The sequence below is a fragment of the Rhinolophus sinicus genome, linkage group LG09, assembly GCF_036562045.2.
Source record: "Rhinolophus sinicus isolate RSC01 linkage group LG09, ASM3656204v1, whole genome shotgun sequence".
Taxonomy (NCBI): Eukaryota; Metazoa; Chordata; class Mammalia; order Chiroptera; family Rhinolophidae; genus Rhinolophus; species Rhinolophus sinicus.
The window spans coordinates 70,467,950-70,485,896 of NC_133758.1; the positions used below are offsets into that span (position 1 = coordinate 70,467,950).

The window sequence follows — 17,947 nt, forward strand, 5'->3', positions numbered from 1 at the left end:
GATTTCAATCTTTCTAAATTTATTTAGACTGGTTTTGTGGCCTAATATGTGGTCTATCTTGGAAAATGTTACACGTGCACTTGAAAAGGATGTATATTCTGCTGCTTTGGGGTGAAATGCTCTAAAAATATCAATTAAATCCATCTGGTTTAGAGTGTCATTTAAGGCTATTGTTTTCTTGTAGATTTTCTGTCTGGAAAATCTGTTCATTGGTGTCAGTCAGTTGTTAAAGTTCCCTACTATGTGTTACTGTTGATCTCTCCCTTTACATCTGTCAATATTTGTTTTATATATTTTGATGTTCCTATGTTGGGTGCATAGATGTTTACAAGGGTTATATATGATCCCTTTATCATTATGTAATGTCCTTTTTCTTTTATTATAGTCTTCATTTTACATCTGTTTTGTCTGATGTAAGAAAGGCTACCCCAGTTTTTTTCTCGTTTCTATTTGTGTGAGATATCTTTTTCCATCCATTTACTTACAGTCTGTGTGTGTGTTTTGATCTGAGATGGGTCTTTTGTAGACAGCATATGCATGGGTTTTGTTTTCTTATCCATTCAGCTATCCTATGTCTTTTGATTGGAGCATTTAATCCATTTCCATTGAAAGTGAAAATTGATAGGTACATAGTTATTGCCATTTTATTATTCATATTTTTTATCTTCTTTTATTTGTTTTCCCCCTTGTTCTTTTTAATATTTCTTGTAATACTGGCTTGATGGTAATGAATTCCTTCAGCTTTTCCTTGTCTGAGAAGCATTTTATCTCTCCTTCAATTTTAAATAATGGTCTGATGAGTAGAGTAGTCTTGATTGCAAGCTCCTGTTTTTCATCACTTTGAATATTTCCTGCCAATCCCTTCTGGCCTGAAAATTTTCTGCTGAGAAATCATCTGATAGTTTTATGGGAGCTCCCGTATAAGTAACTAGTTGTCTTTCTCTTGCTGATTCTAGGATTTCCTCTTTGTCTTTAACCTTTGCCATTTTAATGATAATGTGTCTTCGTGTGGGCCTGTTTGGGTTCATCTTGTTTGGGACTCTCTGTACTTCCTGGGCTTGTATGTCTATTTCCTTCCCCAGCTTAGGGAAGTTTTCAGCCATTATTTCTTCAAATAGTTTCTCAATCCCTTGCTCCCTCTCTTCTCTGGTACTCCTATGATGCAAATGTAGTTACTCTTGATGTTGTCCCAAAGGTCCCTTAAACTGCCTTTGTTTTTCATTTTTTTATTCTTTATTCTTTTTGTTGTTCCCATGGGATGTTTTCTGCTACCTTGTCTTCCAAGTTGCTGATTAAATCCTCTGCTTCATCTAATCTGCCGTTGAATTTTTTCTAGTGTAGTCTTCATCTCAGTTATTGTATTGTTTAATTCTGACTTTGTTTTTATGGTTTCTATGTCCTTTTTTATGCTCACTATCTCTTTGTTGACATTCTCACTAAGTGCCTTAAGCATTGTCATAACCAGTGTTTTAAATTCTGTCTCCATTTCACTTAGTTCTTTTTCTGGAGGTTTCTTCTGTTCTTTTAATTGAGAAGTATTTCTTTGTTTCCTCATTCTGGCTGCCTCTGTGTTTGCTTCTGTGTATTAGGTAGGTCTTCTATATCTCTCAGTCTTTGCCAGGTGGCCTTATGTACTATGTGTCCTCTATGGTCCAGTGGTGCAGTCTCCCTGATCACCTGTACATGTGTTCCAGGAGTATCCCTCACATGTGTGTTCTCCTGGTGTAGTTGAGCCTAGATTGCTTTCGGAACATCAGTGGGTAAGATTGACTCCTAGGTTGACTGACTATGAGAACTGGCTATGCCCACAGTGTATAAGCTGCTGTGGGGCTGACCCCTTAGGGTGATTCATCCCAGTAGATTCTTGTGCCTGTTGAGGTCCCCCTTTGGGTGTGCCACTTGGGGTGCTAACCAGGCAGTGCTCTGGTGTGGTCTGAAGCCGGGCTCTGGGTGTGTTGTTTCTGGTATCTCTTGGGAATGGCTCCTTTGCAGACCAATTTCAGCCTTGCCTGAGACCGACCCCGGACTGTATGCTAGGAGCCACAAAGCTAATAGTGGTGGACCTACAGCTGCTGCCTGTGCTGGACCTACAGGTGTATGTAGTGGTCTCGCTGTGAAACCGAGCCTGGCTGTCTCCAGTATTGGGCCTGGGGCAGCTTAGTGGCAGGCTCAGGGACCCCCTAGGCCTGCTGCCACCTACAGGCTTCCCGTAAGGCTGAGCTGTGGAAAGAGCCTCCATAGATGTGCACACCAGGCTGATTAACAGCATTGAGAGTGTCCCCAGTGATGCAGCAACTAGCTGGGCGAGGCAGGATCCCAGGGAGTCATGAGGCGCGGCCGGTGGTTTTCACGGAGTGAATGCAGATTCAGATCTGGTGCCAGCGCCAGGCCCGCAACCACTTTGCCAAACACCCTGAGAACACAGTGGCCACTTGCTTCGGGCCCTCAGATCCCCAAGAGCCTCCCAAGAGAGGCTACAGCAGAGTTGTGACTGACTTCCTACCACCAAAAGTTCCTTAGACAACTATGAATCTTCCACTGTTGTGAAAGACTTCTGCAGCTGGAGGGGGCAGGGCTGGCCTCCCAGTAGCCGAGAGTGGCCTCAGTGATGCAACACTAGCTGGGCGGAGTGGGGTTCCTGGGTATCACAGGTGCTTTTTACAAAATTAATGCAGATTCGGTTCTTGCACTGGTGCCAGGCCCATGACCATTTTGCAAAATGTCCTGAAAACACTGCAGCTAGCCACCCTCGCCTTGGGCCTGCAGGTCCCTGTAGCCTCCCAAGAGTGGCTGCAGTGCAAGTTGTGTGTCTGCCACTGAAAGTTCCCCGGGCAGCTGTGGGTTGCACAGTGCTATAAAAGGCTTTTGCAGCTTGTGGGGTGGGCTGGCCACCCCGGAGCCAAGAGTGTCCAGGACAGGGTAGGGACCCTTGGTGTCAACAAGGTGGTGCACACACCTGGATTTTATCAGACCAATCTAGCCTCAGATTTGGCCCTTTGGGGAGAGTTCAATATAGAAAAGATGGTGCCCTTCGGTAGGCTACATGTGAGGCAGCCTCCACACCGGACAAAGCCCTCACACCAAAGCCACGTAACTCAGTCTTTCCCCATATATCTCTGGCACCTCTCAAGTTGCCACCCTCCACCAGAGCCCAGATGAGTGTTTGTAAGCCAAGTGAGTCCATGTGAGAGCCCTTTAAGAGGACCTCTGGGTTTACAGCTGCCTTCCATCTCACTAGGACAGATGGACAGAGTCCTCACTGCTTTTTACTGCCTGATGTTGTGGGGACTCCTCTTCCTGGAACGAGACCCCTGGGCTGGGGATCCCCGTGTGAAGCTGGGCTCCTTCCTTCTCAGGGGGACCATTGAGGTGCCCCTCCTGGTGTTCAACCACTACTGGAGTTTGGGGTCAGCCCGTTACGTGTGTCCACCCCTCCTACCAGTCTCGATGTGGCCTCTTATGTACATCCTTAGTGTAGGGTTTCTTCTCAGCTAGTCTTCAGATGATACCTGAAATTGATTGTTCTATAATTTAGTTGTCATTTTGATGTGCTCCTGGGAGGAAGCAGGCATAGCATTTACCTAATCCACCATCTTAGAAGTTTATTTTTTAAAGCATAAGACTGTGAGCTTATTTTTAAGCATAAGTACATGAAGACTTCTTTTATATATAAATAATAACCCCCAACTTACCACTTTTTGTACATCCAGTAGGGTTTGTTTTGGGGTTTTTTAGTATCAGATTTGTGGAATAAAGGACTCTGATTATGTAAAGAATGCCAGAATAAGCAATAGGATTTATACATAAATCTGTGTATACATGGGTTTTAATTCATAGGGCTTTAGATTAAGCTAGTTATTATCTCCTTTCCATCGCCCCAAGAATCATAAAATTTTGTTCCCATTTTTGCCTTGCACTCTTTGAGTGGGTCATAGCATATTCTAGGCCATGCTTATTGTGACCAGTTTGCATCGTCTCGATTGTGCATGCGTACTCACACTCACACATGCCTTACACACATACACATGGACCTATCTTAGGAGAAATACATTGACATCATTGCACACTTGGACCCTTCACCAGAACTTGCAGACCTGTCAGGATTCTGGGGACCTCCTGGTCTTTCAACCCCATATCACTCTTCTTCCAAGAGATCCAAACTGGAATGTTCACAAGGGCCTTGTTTTATTTTTAGATTCTGGGGGGTCGAAATCGGAGGAATTTGGTTACTTCCAAGGTTCTAAAAAATTTAGATTTTTCATGTTTCCATTAGTTGGAACTTAATTCACATATCTTAGGGGGAATCCCAGAAGTACTCTTTCTACCGTAGATTCAATCAATCAGTGAACACTAAACTAGACAATAGGAGTGGAACTTGGTAAAGCATAAGGTATACACCCTGTGTTCAATAGGTATAGTCTGGTTGAAGGGATACTTCAAAAAGTTAGAGTCCAATAAATTACTAAATCAAATGTTCTGTGGACTGGTACTGATGCAAAATGTAACGGGAGTTCAGAGGACGGAGAGATGACCAATGGACGCTCAACCCAAGGAGTTTGGGAAGATTTTACAAAGGAGCTAAGTTTCAAGTGGGCATTGATGGTTGGTATGGATTCGAAGGGTGAATGAACAGGAATGAACATCCCAGGCAGGCTGACAGCACAAGCAAAGAAGCAGAGGAGGGGGCTTTTCTGTTCTATGGGGGACACTGTCAGCAGATCAGCCTGTGCAGGTAATATTTACATCTAATGGAGGAGAGCTAAGTGCTGATTTTGAAAATAGAAAGGGACTGTAAGGTCTGCGATGCCTAGTTCCTCTCTAGCATAGGAAGTTGATGAGAACTCAAGGAGGTAAGCTATGACGTGGTCGGCCTGCAGCAGCACCAGGACCAGAACTCTGCGCCATAAGCTCAGCCACGTGTACTGTCTACCATAGGCTGGTGTAAACTCTTGAGAGAGGCTGGACTGAATGATAAAATGAAAGAGGAAAGTGGCTAAGCACAGCTGGCAACAAATTAAGAAGAGCCCTAAAAAGCAGGCACAGGAATTTGTACTTGACAAGGTCATGAAGAAGGGGACACAAGTGCTGAGGAGTGCCGTGGTGTGTTTCAGGGAGATTAGCTGATGAAGGTGGGTAGGGAAGAATCCTAGTGAAAACACCTAAGTGGTCATCTCGATCTCGTAGGAGGTGATGAAGACCTGTACTACAGGACATGAAGAGAAATGGAATGGATAAAACTGGTACGAGGCAATGCAAAAAGAAAAGAAGCAGCAGATCTCAAAACTAGGTGACAGGTTGAACATAGAGGATAAAGGAGAGAGAAGAGTAAAATTTCTGAAATGATTTCTAAATTTTGAACACAGAAAACTGTGCAAAAGTAGTTCAAAAGAGATGTTTGTTTACGAGGGAAAATGATGAGTGTTTCTTTAGTTTGCGTGAAAGTAGTTCTGAGTGGAGATATTCTTTAGTCTGGAGGACTTTTGATATGGAAAGCGGGAACTTTGTACTGTGCATCACAATATGCCGGCATCCAGCACCATGCCAAGCTGAACGAACATTTGTTGAATGAATAAAATCAATTTTGCGACATGCAAGTGGGAGATTTGGGCACAGACGTTAACAGTTGAAGCCCTAAGAGAATACACATAGAAGACCAGAAATGGAGTCTAGAAGAATGCACCTAGCTGGGCTAGTTCGCCCAGGAGCCAAAGGGAAAGTAAGATAGGAGGTTCAGAATAATGTCCCCCCAAAGAAAAGAAAGTTTCAAGGATGAGGGAGTGATCAATAACATCCACCGCCATGGGGAGGACAAGTACAGTGTAGACGAGACAAGCCATTGTGTTTAACAAGAAAAGGCTACTAGGAAACTTGGGTAGTGAGTGGTCCCACGCTGGCTGTACATGAGAATCACCTGGGGAGCTTGAAAGCTCCTGACACCTTGGCTGTGCCCCAGAAAACTTAAATTACAATGTCTGGAGGTGGGACCCTGGAATCAGGAGTTTCTAAAGGTACCCAGCTGATTTCAGTGTGTAGCCAAGATTAAGAATCACAGCCTTAGAGAGAGCAATTTCAGTAGGGAGGTGGGGCCTGAGGCAGTTTATAAAACCTTAGGAAGAGAATAGAGAGAGAAAAATATAAAATGGGCAGTATAAGTTGAATGTTTCAGAAGAGAAAGGAAACAAATGTCTTTCCATAGACCCACAGCCTGATTGCATGCTTTGGCACAAATCGCGAGCCTTCAGCTACCTCCTTAGCCTTACTGATTTCCCAGTATGTCCCATAACACAGCACAGCAAGAGGTATAAGCGACAGAGGTTTTGCAATTTCTGAGAAGTTTCACCGACACCACGAGCAACATTAGCATTCATTTCTCAGGATCCCTAGAGAATGGTCAAATTTGGAAAAGCCTGTTCAATTATTTTTAACTATTTAAAAAGTAATCATTAAAATGTATAGTTAATATATCCTATATTTGTGTGTTAGCCACTAAATAAATGTGTGTGTGTATATATATATATATATACATACGTATGTATATATAATATGTTATGTAATATATTTCCATAACTGTTAGATTAAACCCTAAATATATATGTAGATTATAACTATTATGACTACCACTTTAGCTATATCAAGCAATAGTTTGTTATGGTCATCCTAAAAGTTTCTCTAGAAGGAGTGATTCAGTAAAATTTATTTATGTTTCATTTGATTATAGCCCCTTAAAAGAAAAAGTATTTCAATACAGAAAGTTAAAAATACTAACTAGTAAGGTACAAAGGAAACAATCAAACAAGGAAACAGCTCAAACTAGAAAACATAAAGATGGAGGAAAAATCAAATTGACATCTGACTGAAGTGAAAACCTAAGTAATTGTAGTTCCTGGGTCTGCAGACATGAATTGCTATTCAGAATAACGCTTCCTCTTTCAGCTATTGAACTGGAATACTCTGTCGATCTGGGATTATCGTGGCACCCACTGGTAAGGGACTGTCTGCCTACCAATGTCGAATGCAGTCACTACCACCTGCAACGGATCCTGGTGTCAGACACTTTCAACAAGTGGACCAGAATCACCCTGCCGCTCCCCCCTTATACCAGGTATGGATGCTTCTGCACGTAGTGAACCAGAATGTGGTAGAATTTGGCGCGGCAGATTTCAGCACAGCAAGTTTAAATGAGAGAGGTGAGATTTTGTTAGTGGTTGATGGTGCCGCCATGATGAATTATTAAGGCGATCTTAATAAGTAAACTAGAAACCAGTTTTTGTGGTGACATGGTTCTGTGTTTTCCCAAAATCCAGGCTTTTGCGATTTTTAACTCTAATTGAAAGAATGGCATATGCAAGAAAACAGTGGCTGCATCAGTGAGCTTTTCCAACTTAATTCACTATGCCAAGAACAAGTCTGAAATTTAAAACAGGCACATTGCATACAAAATAGATTGAAATGGAATCTACTTTCGGTCAGTCAGACTACTGTATAGCAGTGAGTGGTGTCATATAAATGGGGTATTTACTACCATAAATGTGTATTAAAATTAGTTTCAGGTTTTGAAATTTTATTTTCAACAGTATCTTGAGAATTATCAGCCCGGAGCATTCTTTCATATGAAAAACAATTGTAAATGCTTCGTTCATTGTGTCTATCAGAAATGATGGTGGCTTAATAAAATTACGTCATAAATGCTGGTAAAGAAGTTATGTGTACTTAATTATCTGTATGTTTGCACTCCTGTTTGAGTAAAGCAGAGAATTCACCCTGCCTCGGGGATAGTGTTACACGACTCCCTTTTCACCACCTAAGTAGGTACTAATCATAGGGAACTTTTGAAAATTTTATAGGAATTCTTGTTCCCTCCAAGGAAATAGTAATCACTTACTGCCCTTACACAAGAAGCAAAGCTACCAATACGGCGTGTGGAACAGGAGTTATAGTGTGGGCTCGTTACTGTTCTCTCTCCTCCCCACAAATGAAGAATGGATAAATCTCCCTAGAAAATCACCATAGAATTCAACCATTCATCTAGGGCATAACTTTTCTTGGGATTATCAAAAATGGGATGGTTTCAGTTACTAACAGCCTAGGGCTGCTCTACAATTGCTGGCTCACAGCTATGAGACTATATTAACTGTCAGTAGAGTTGCCAAGTTTAAATGAGATACGTGAGATTTTGTTGCTCATTAAAGGTATCACCATGCATGAATTATTAAGGCGATCTTAATAAGTAAACTAGAAACCAGTTTTTGTGGTGACATGGTTCTGTGTTTTCCCAAAATCCAGGCTTTTGCGATTTTTAACTCTAATTGAAAGAATGGCATATGCAAGAAAACAGTGGCTGCATCAGTGAGCTTTTCCAACTTAATTCACTATGCCAAGAACAAGTCTGAAATTTAAAACAGGCACATTGCATACAAAATAGATTGAAATGGAATCTACTTTCGGTCAGTCAGACTACTGTATATCAGTGAGTGGTGTCATATAAATGGGGTATTTACTACCATAAATGTGTATTAAAATTAGTTTCTGGTTTTGAAATTTTATTTTCAACAGTATCTTGAGAATTATCAGCCCGGAGCATTCTTTCATATGAAAAACAATTGTAAATGCTTCGTTCATTGTGTCTATCAGAAATGATGGTGGCTTAATAAAATTACGTCATAAATGCTGGTAAAGAAGTTAGGTGTACTTAATTATCTGTATGCTTGCACTCCTGTTTGAGTAAAGCAGAGAATTCACCCTGCCTAGGGGATAGTGTTACACGACTCTCTTTTCACCACCTAAGTAGGTACTAATCATAGGGAACTTTTGAAAATTTTATAGGAATTCTTGTTCCCTCCAAGGAAATAGTAATCACTTACTGCCTTTACACAAGAAGCAAAGCTACCAATACGGCGTGTGGAACAGGAGTTATAGTGTGGGCTCGTTACTGTTCTCTCTCCTCCCCACAAATGAAGAATGGATAAATCTCCCTAGAAAATCACCATAGAATTCAACCATTCATCTAGGGCATAACTTTTCTTGGGATTATCAAAAATGGGATGGTTTCAGTTACTAACAGCCTAGGGCTGCTCTACAATTGCTGGCTCACAGCTATGAGACTATATTAACTGTCAGTAGAGTTGCCAAGTTTAAATGAGATACGTGAGATTTTGTTGCTCATTAAAGGTATCACCATGCATGAATTATTAAGGCGATCTTAATAAGTAAAACAGAAAAAAGAAAAAAAAAAACCTCCATTAAGGCAGCAGTCTTTTAAGTCTTTAGGCTTTCTGTGAATTATTACCCAGCTACTTGGTAGCATTTTGCAAATAAACGACTTTCTAAGATTTACTCCAGCTAGTCATTATCCCCTTGAGTCTTTTACTCAAGAAAAGTAATTATTCCTCATCTTTTAATCTATCTTTTAATTGTCTCTTACACATAGCCACAAGAATTTTGACCCTTTCAAATGATACTTGAAGAATCTGATGAGCACTCGTTTCTTCTTGCTATTGTATTGAATATAGGAAGTTTATTTATATACTGCCCTCAAAGTTCACATTGTACAATGGTTTTAAGGTCAACACTGTCTTATAACAAGACTCTTTGGATAACTCAGAAAGAAACGTGTATGCATGGAGCCCAAGCCAGACCCACTGCTCATCTGTCACATGCCAAACATCAGTAGAACAATGTGCCAGGCTCAGAACACTTTTTTGTAAACACAGGTTAACATATCCATACAGTTACTTTTTAAATATTGTGTTCCCTTATTTTGAATTGAACTTACTGCATCAACATCTGCCAAGTGTTGAGACAGCAGTGTTTGTATGTTGTCCACCAGGACAGAATTGAGAATTTTAGTTTGTAAATCTTCACTGTAAATAAACATGATGCTGACAACTTAAAGCCATGTGCTGGGTAGGGGTTAAGAGTGGCTGTGGCAATGTGCCAATTGTAGAGCTCTCCACTCACTCATTCATCTCATGACCACAGGCTAGGATCCCAGTCTTATTGGTACAGTGGTAGTAAGTCAACTGAGGTTGCTTGTCCACAAATTGACACCAAACCATTTACCAATCTAAAATGGCCAGTAGTCATCAGGACTGAGTATTCATCTATTTGGTCATTCATTAAACAGATATTTTTGAAGTGTTTAATTATGTGCTAGTTCTATGTGAGGAGCTGAACTTAGTCCTGCCTCAAGAGCTGTTAGTCCAGTGGGAAGGAGAAATCACCAATAAGCACAGAAGTAAATATAAAATTCAGCTGTGGTAAGTGATGGAGGACAGTTGCATGATGCTAAGACATTGACCAAGCAGATTGGCCTTGGTCAAGGAAGACAAGGAATGCTTTCTTGAGAAAGGATAATTGAGGTAAGATATGAAGGATGGATAGGGGTTAACTACAGGAAGATGTTCTATGCAAGGATAACAGCCTATAGTAGGAGGAAGCAGGATATTTGAGATACTGAAAGAATGGATCAGACAGAGAAAGAGAGAGTGTGGATGAGGTGGGAAATGGTGTCAGACCATGAAGAGCATTGTAGATTGTACTAAAGATTTGTTAAGTGAACAATGTAAAGCCTGCTAAAGTGCTTGGGAATAGGGAGACATGATCAGATTCGCATTCAGAAAAGCTTATTCTAACTGGAGAACAAATCGGGGAGGATAAGAGTAGATATAAGGAGATTCTTAGGCCGTAAGTGCTAGTAGCTTGAACTAAGGTGCAGCAGACATGAAGAGAGTGGAGAAGTTCAAAAGAAATGGAAGCCATGAACTTGACTGAGCTTGATGAAATGGGCGTGGGAGAGTGAGGGGAAGTGCAATGCTGAAGATGACTCCCTGGTTTCTGAAATGCAAAACTGAATGGATGCTGGTGCTTCTCAATGGGAAGGGAACACAGACTAAACACAAGATATATCACACTCTGCTCCAGATGTTGTTATATTAAAACCTAAATAAATTGGGGTAGATGGGATCATAGTGTGCATTCCTCCCCATATACACTGGTTACGTTAGATCTTCCTGTAAAACTGAAAAAAACAAAAGGAATGGAAAGCATTGTGCTTTGGTGGACCCTGTGAGCAAGTCATTTCATGTCCCTAAGCTTCAGTTTCCCTATCTGAAAAATGAGATACTTTTACCATATAAAAATTGAGTAAGTACTCTTTGAAGTGTTTGGAACATTGCAAACATTTATTAAAATGTAAATCGTCTCTACTTTTATAAGTTAACCACATAATCACACTTGTTCAGTCAGATGAAGAAGTCTTCCTAGATGAGCTTCAGGAGAGTGAGCCCATGGGGTGGGACACTGTGTTAGTTTCCAGCCCTGGAGTAGGTTACAAAATGATTGGGGAAATGAGAAGTAGACCCAATAAACCACGTAAAAAGATTACCTGCTCTATGTAATTTAGAGCTTCACTAAGGAATGGTCTAGAAATGCTGTAGATAATAAGAGATGAGAGACAGTGTTGAATGCCAGAGATGGAGAGGGTTTCCTGGAAGAGATGGGCCCTGGCCTCAAAGAATGGCTAAGAATTAGGTGGTTAAGGAGAACATTCTAAAAGAGGGGAACAACATGAACAGGGCTCATGAGCCTGGCAGGAGCACAGGAGTTGCTGGTAAAACCAGAGGGCTCATGTCTGGAAGCTCTGGAAAGTTGTTTGTTAGTAGAGTTGAGTTAATTCATGGCAAGTGTGAAGCAAAGCAAACTATGCTGGAACTGAAGATGGATTTTGAGCTGAGAATATTCAAGAAAAAAAAAATTGGGAGAACAGAGAGACCCAAGTAAGAGGAAAGTGGGAAAGGCTTTATAATAATGACAGGCCGTGAAGTAACAAGGGTCTAGACTACAGATACCATGAAGGGAAGGAAGCAGATATTACAAGACATTTCAAATAAAGAACTGATAACACCCAGTAACAACTTCTTCTCCATTGCACACATCAAGAGATGACTCTAAAATTTGAAGCCTGATAAAGTAGTGAGAAGAAGGGTGAAGAGAGTTAAAATTGATTCCAGGAGGGACAATATGGCAAATTTAATCGCTGGGTGCTGAATTAAATACGATGGCTGGAAATATCTGTTTGACAGAGGTCTGAAGATCAGAAACAAGGAAAGATAATAAACTTTGCAGGCATGAGCATTGAGGTGACAGGCAATGCCGTAAAATTGCATCAGCTCTCCATACGAGTGCATTTAAAAGGAAAAGAAAGAATCCCTAAATATAATAGCAGAATGAGTAGAAATAACTATTAAAGGAATCAGGAGGATACAGTCAAGCGGGTAGAAGAAGAATCAGAATAACATGGTATCCAAAAGCCAAGAGAGAGGAGAGTATCAAGCAGGGAGAGGTGGTCATCAGTGACAAAAGCTTCGGAGAATCACAAAGAAAAAAGTTTCACAATAAATTCACTAGATTTTTTTTTTTCAATAAGGAAATAGTCTGTGACCTTCAAAAGAACAGTTTCAGTAAGATACTGGAAATACATGCAGCTTGTCTGAGCACCTGGGCTTAACCACTATATTAGTATTACATCTTTATTGCTTCCCTAAGAGATATGATGCTAGGAGAAATAGGAAGGGAGAATGCCAGGAGTTCATGAGAGAGGCTGAAAAAGAAAATAGGAAGATGCCAAAATCAATTTCATAGCCCCTAATCTGAATTTGCCTCCTTCTTTTTACTAACCCCACACTAAAAATAACAGGTGGCTCAAGTGGCATGGGTTCTTGAAATGCCACCTGAGAACCAGGGTGAGTCAATGGAAGGGCAGGTAACTCAAATCCACTGAGAAGGGCGGGTGGGGGGAGCGGCCTCTGGAAGGCTCAGGTGTGACTTGGCTATTTCAGTTCTCAGTTGAAGGTGATCCATTCCCGTCTGCTAGCCCTAATGACCTAGCTGATACCACAGTCTTTAAAGATTAACTGCAACTCTTTGGAAGCCAGGTGGCTTTAGCCACAGCATGGAAGCCACTTAATGTTTGTAGGAAGTTTCAAGGAAAGGTGAGAAGCACAGGAAAGGGCATGCAGACTGTGGAGCAATGGGGATGATGAATGGGGATGCTGGAGGCTATAACTTTTTGCAGGTAAACAAATTTAGTGAGGAAGGATAGTTTTTCAATATTTCCACCTACTATAACCGCAGTCAAAGAAAAGATCTTATTCAAAGAAAATCAAATAACTAGGCATAGCATTTACTGAGTTCATCACGGACAAATAGTCAAAGGAATTACAAGTTTATTTTTTAAAGGAGAGATTCTTTAAACTTGCCCTGGTCTTTATTTCTCTCCATTGTTACTTCCAACTTAATAGTACCTTTTGAAAGACTTTTTGGAAGCATTTATATTACTGAACATCTTGTTATAATTTTTCAGTCTAGTCAGGGAAGCCTTGGATTCCTCTTACATATCCACCTGCTCATGCGTCATTATGATACTTTGAGCACTGCGGCTCTGCTATGACTTTACCCAATTTCTGCTGGTGTGAGAAGACTATAGAGCATAAACTAATTTTGTCCAGTGCAAGCAATGGTACCACTAATTTTCTCACACTGAATATATTAATATTATTTTAGCACTATGTTAAAACAAATTAAATCTATTTCCATTTCCACTACAACAGATAATAAAATGATTTCCAGAAAGTCAGCATTTCCTCTAAGCTTTATCAGTTGTAAACCTTGTTGCCAAAGTTTTCTCAGAGAATTTTAGATTTGGCTGTACTTTGTGCATATTGCTATGTATGGAGTCATAAGATTGTTTTAGCAATTAAATATAAGTAATTCTCCGTTTAGAATATATTCTGTAAGTTACAGGAAATTCCTTTTATTTGAAGGCTAGGCCAGTATATATGATGCCCTCAGTGGACTTACTCAGGACACTGTAGTTTTTATTATCATTTCTGATTATAATTATCAGTAAAAATAATAAAACCTTATTTTACCAAAAAAAAAAAAAAGATAGCCATTTTCTTTTATTGTGATCCTCGGGTGAAAATTGTACAGTTAGTCTGAAGACCAAAGATTATTTTTGGCTCACATTTATGTATTTAAAAGCCAAACATACAAAATTAAAGACACTAGTATACTATATTTCCATATAATCATCACACACCTTCAACAATTACCAGCTCATGGCCAACTGTGTATCATCAATAGTATTACTCACTCCCACCCCATCTTATTTTGAATCAAATCCTAGACATCATATCATTTTAACTGTAAATATTTTACTATATATCTCTATGAAAGGACTTTTTAAAAAACGTAACTGGGATATCATTATTACACTTAAGGTTTAATGATAATTTCTTATTCAATATTTACTCAGTATTCGGTATTCAAATATCCCTGTTTGCCTCATAAAGCATAGTTTTTTTCAAATTTGGATACAATATAATTGGAATGACAAGTCTCCTGAGTCTCCTTTAACCTCAAGGTCCCCCTGCCTGCCTTCCATAATGAGGACTAAGATACAAGGTTATTTGATTTTCCCCACAAACACACAGTCAGTGGCCGAACCAGGATTGTACTAAAGTTCTCCATTAAGGAAGGAAGACAGGCCATGTGGGGTGGCTCGTTTCAGTAACTTCTATTGCTAATGTGCTTTCCACCCTAGGTCCAGAGAGATATCACGAAGGATCTAGATCATCCTATGAAGTTCCTCACCTTTATCACATTTATTTGGGGCCATAACCTGTAGTCCAAACACTTTCTCCTCTCATGCCAGTTTACAGCCCTCAGTGTATTATAAGACATTTAGGAGAAAGGAAAATTAAGTGACAGTATACATTCTTTCATGGTCAGGTCAATGTTACCTAAAATTCTCAAAATGTTACAGTCCTTTAGTGTCCTACTGATTAAGTGTTAATTACAATCACCAAGATAATTTTCTACCAAAGAATCAGGGATGCCTAAATGCAATGCCCCCACTAGCAGCCAAATCTGTGGTCTTCCAGCCTCTGTCTGACCTCCTCAGCAACCAGCTTTCTCAGGAACACGTCCCCTCTCACAGTGGCGTGCTAAGTCAGGAGATGGGTTCTGGATTCTGTTTAAGAAGCTGGAGAAGCCCCCTCCTTGACTGGCAGTCCCAACATCTGTGAAATGAGTCAACTGTACAAAACAGTTTCTAAGAGTCATCCTCTCATTTCCACCTCAAAGTGTGACTGCCTTCTTTTGTTCATAGCCTAGTGTCTTCTTCCTGAGGGTCTCCCCCAGAGCAGGACCATGCTTCCTTTCTAGAGCCTGCTTTTTCTGAGGCTCTTGTCTGTAGGTCGCGGGCTGTGACCTTCTGTTCAATTGAGCTGACCTGTACTTCTGTCCAGGTATATGCCTGGGAGTGGAATCACTGGATCATATGGTAACTCTGTTCAATATTTGAGAAACTGACAGCAGCTACACCATTTTACATTCCCACCAGCAGTATATTCGGGGTCCGATTTCTCCACATCCTTGCCAACACTTGTCATTGCTGTCTTTTTTATCATAGCCATCCTAGTGGGTATGAGGTTGTATCTCATTGTGGTTTTGGTTTGAATTTCTCTAATGACTAATGATGTTGAGCATCTTTCCATGCATTTATCATTTATGTATCTTCTTTGGAATATTCTCTACTTTTGTCTAACAGAAAGAAAGAGACTAATGGAGGAAATTTTATGCCAAATAAAAAGGCAGGAACTTGGATAAGGCAAATATAGGGCACATTTTGAAATGAGACAGACATCGCAAAGCCTCTAACTCTACACAGAGAGCCAGGTGCTTCAGCTATGGCACTGACTTGTAGAAGTCAAGATAAATTGACACGGGTGTACATGCAGCCACAATACACACAGCCTTCTGTTGCTGAACAACTGTTCATATTCAGGGCTTATGGTAGGTGTAGGATTATTTTGCAGAGACTGAGATAGAGTTTTGAACAATTTGCTGAATGAGAACTCAGAGTAGTAATGAACCAAGAGATCCTTGCCTTGTCTCAGTTTTGTGAGTGAATCAGTGCGACTGAGAGCACTAGGCCTCACCTTCTTCATTGGTAGAGTGGGAGAGTTTGGCAGTTTTCTAGTCCTAAATTTTTTATGTATGTCTTTAAGAGTGAAAGAAACATCAGGGAAAAGTGAAAAAGTTAAAAAAAATTATGTATGGTTCCTATCAAGGAGCTTTTTCTCCTGATGATGATAATGACACGAACATCATAGATCGAGCTGTCCTGAAGAACAGAGCAGATACAGACTCTGAAATGTGTATCAAAATCTATTAAAAGGTGTGGAGGCAGTTCGGGGAAAGATTCCCGCGGAGAACAGTGATGGAAACCATACTATTGACAGGGACATTTTTTAACTGCTTGCCAATGGATATTTAATTATTAAACAATGCTTAGGAGCATTTGCTACATGCTGTAGATGCAGAGGAAATGATATAAATTCAGGAAAGAAGCAAGGGAAGACATTTCAAGGATATGGAAAAAGGAGAAATCTGTTCTGGGGCCATGTTCCTCCCAACTCCAAGCAGCATCAGCTGGTGGTGGCCATCATTATAAGGAAGCTTCTGGATAAGTGGTGCACCTGCCAAGGGACTTCACCAAGATAATTGTAGGTCGTGGTAAACACGACCTAATTACTTTTCACAACACCCATGTGGGGCGGGAAGTAACATTTTCCTAGTTTTACAGATGGGGAAGTGCTAGCATATAAACGTAACTGATGTGGCCCCTTTACTTAGTAAAGCTGTGACAGGCTTGGAAATAAGAAATCCTGGCAATTCAACTTCCAGACTTTCATTTTTAATTTCTATTCCATTTCATCGACTTAGTGAAAGTGTTTCCTTTACTTATAAAACAGTATTGGACAGTGCATGTACTCCTGTTTTATGGGTATGTAATTACTAAGTGTAATTATTCACAGGGATATAAAATCATCACATTTGAGACAGGGCCTTAAAAAAAATCATCTAATTTAATCCCCTCATTATACCAGGGGTGCCAAAAATATATATACAAGTGGACACTTTAGTCAACATTGCTCAAGCAGAAGTTTGCCGTAATCAGAAGTGTCTGGACGTTGATGGTAACCACTTTGAGCACCTCTTGTATTTGCAGGAGTCAAACATGACTTGTATTCATCTTTTGTTATCGGTATATATTGAGTATTACAATTTGAATACAGTTTTCCTTTCTTAAAACGTGTATACATTTTTTGGCACCCTTTGTATATGTTAAATTACTCTCCAGGGACATAGAACTTACTAGTACCAGAGTACAGATCAGAGTCTTTATTTATATTTACTCTTATTGGCCAACTCCAGTTTTAATACATTCTACACATCGTTTTCCACTGTTTCCTTTTCTATGAAATGCCACAGAGTTGTACTAACTGAAAATAGCATGATTAGAAGTCCCCATGAAAGCTATCAACCCCAACAATGCATCTGGCTATTAAACTTTCTGTACAATCTCTCTGTTAAGTGGCTGCATGGACTGTGATTCAACCCCACCAATGATTAGAAAACCACCCCCTGCTAAGCAGTCCATGCCACCTCCCAACTGCCTTCAAATCACTGCCCCTTCCTCAGCTGACCCCCAGTCCCTGCCTACCCAACCTGTAACATGTCTCTTATTTGATTCTTCCTGGACGTCTTTCTTGCTGTTAATTTAATATTTTTTCAGTAAATGTTTAGGAAGCCCAATCAATAGGTGTCACCAACAATATAATGATAAATAAGAACATAACAAAGGAAATTACACATAAATAGGCACTTTTAATATAAGAGGAGAAAGGTTTTGATGGAACTTGTATAAAACATTAGGGAAAGAAGGAAATTTTATTACTTGCCTATTTATAAGCACTGAAGATACAAAACAATATCCCCTGAAGGAATTACAGAGATATTCCCTGCCCTTCAGAAGCTTATGGTCTAAAGAAAGACAGAAGAAATGTATAAGTCTGACTTGTTATCAGAATCCAAGCAATGG

At 40.2% G+C, this 17,947-nt stretch overlaps 1 protein-coding gene across 4 annotated transcripts in view; it reads left to right on the top strand.

Annotated features, from left to right (window-relative positions):
* The window catches only part of RELN (reelin), a 502,053-nt gene that overhangs the window by 441,946 nt on the left and 42,160 nt on the right, over positions 1–17,947 (top strand). For all 4 annotated transcript variants that reach the window (XM_074340625.1, XM_074340624.1, XM_074340623.1 and 1 more), the window contains exon 46: positions 6,934–7,102. In XM_074340625.1, coding sequence (XP_074196726.1) covers positions 6,934–7,102 — 169 coding nt within the window. The remainder of the gene's footprint in view (positions 1–6,933; positions 7,103–17,947) is intronic.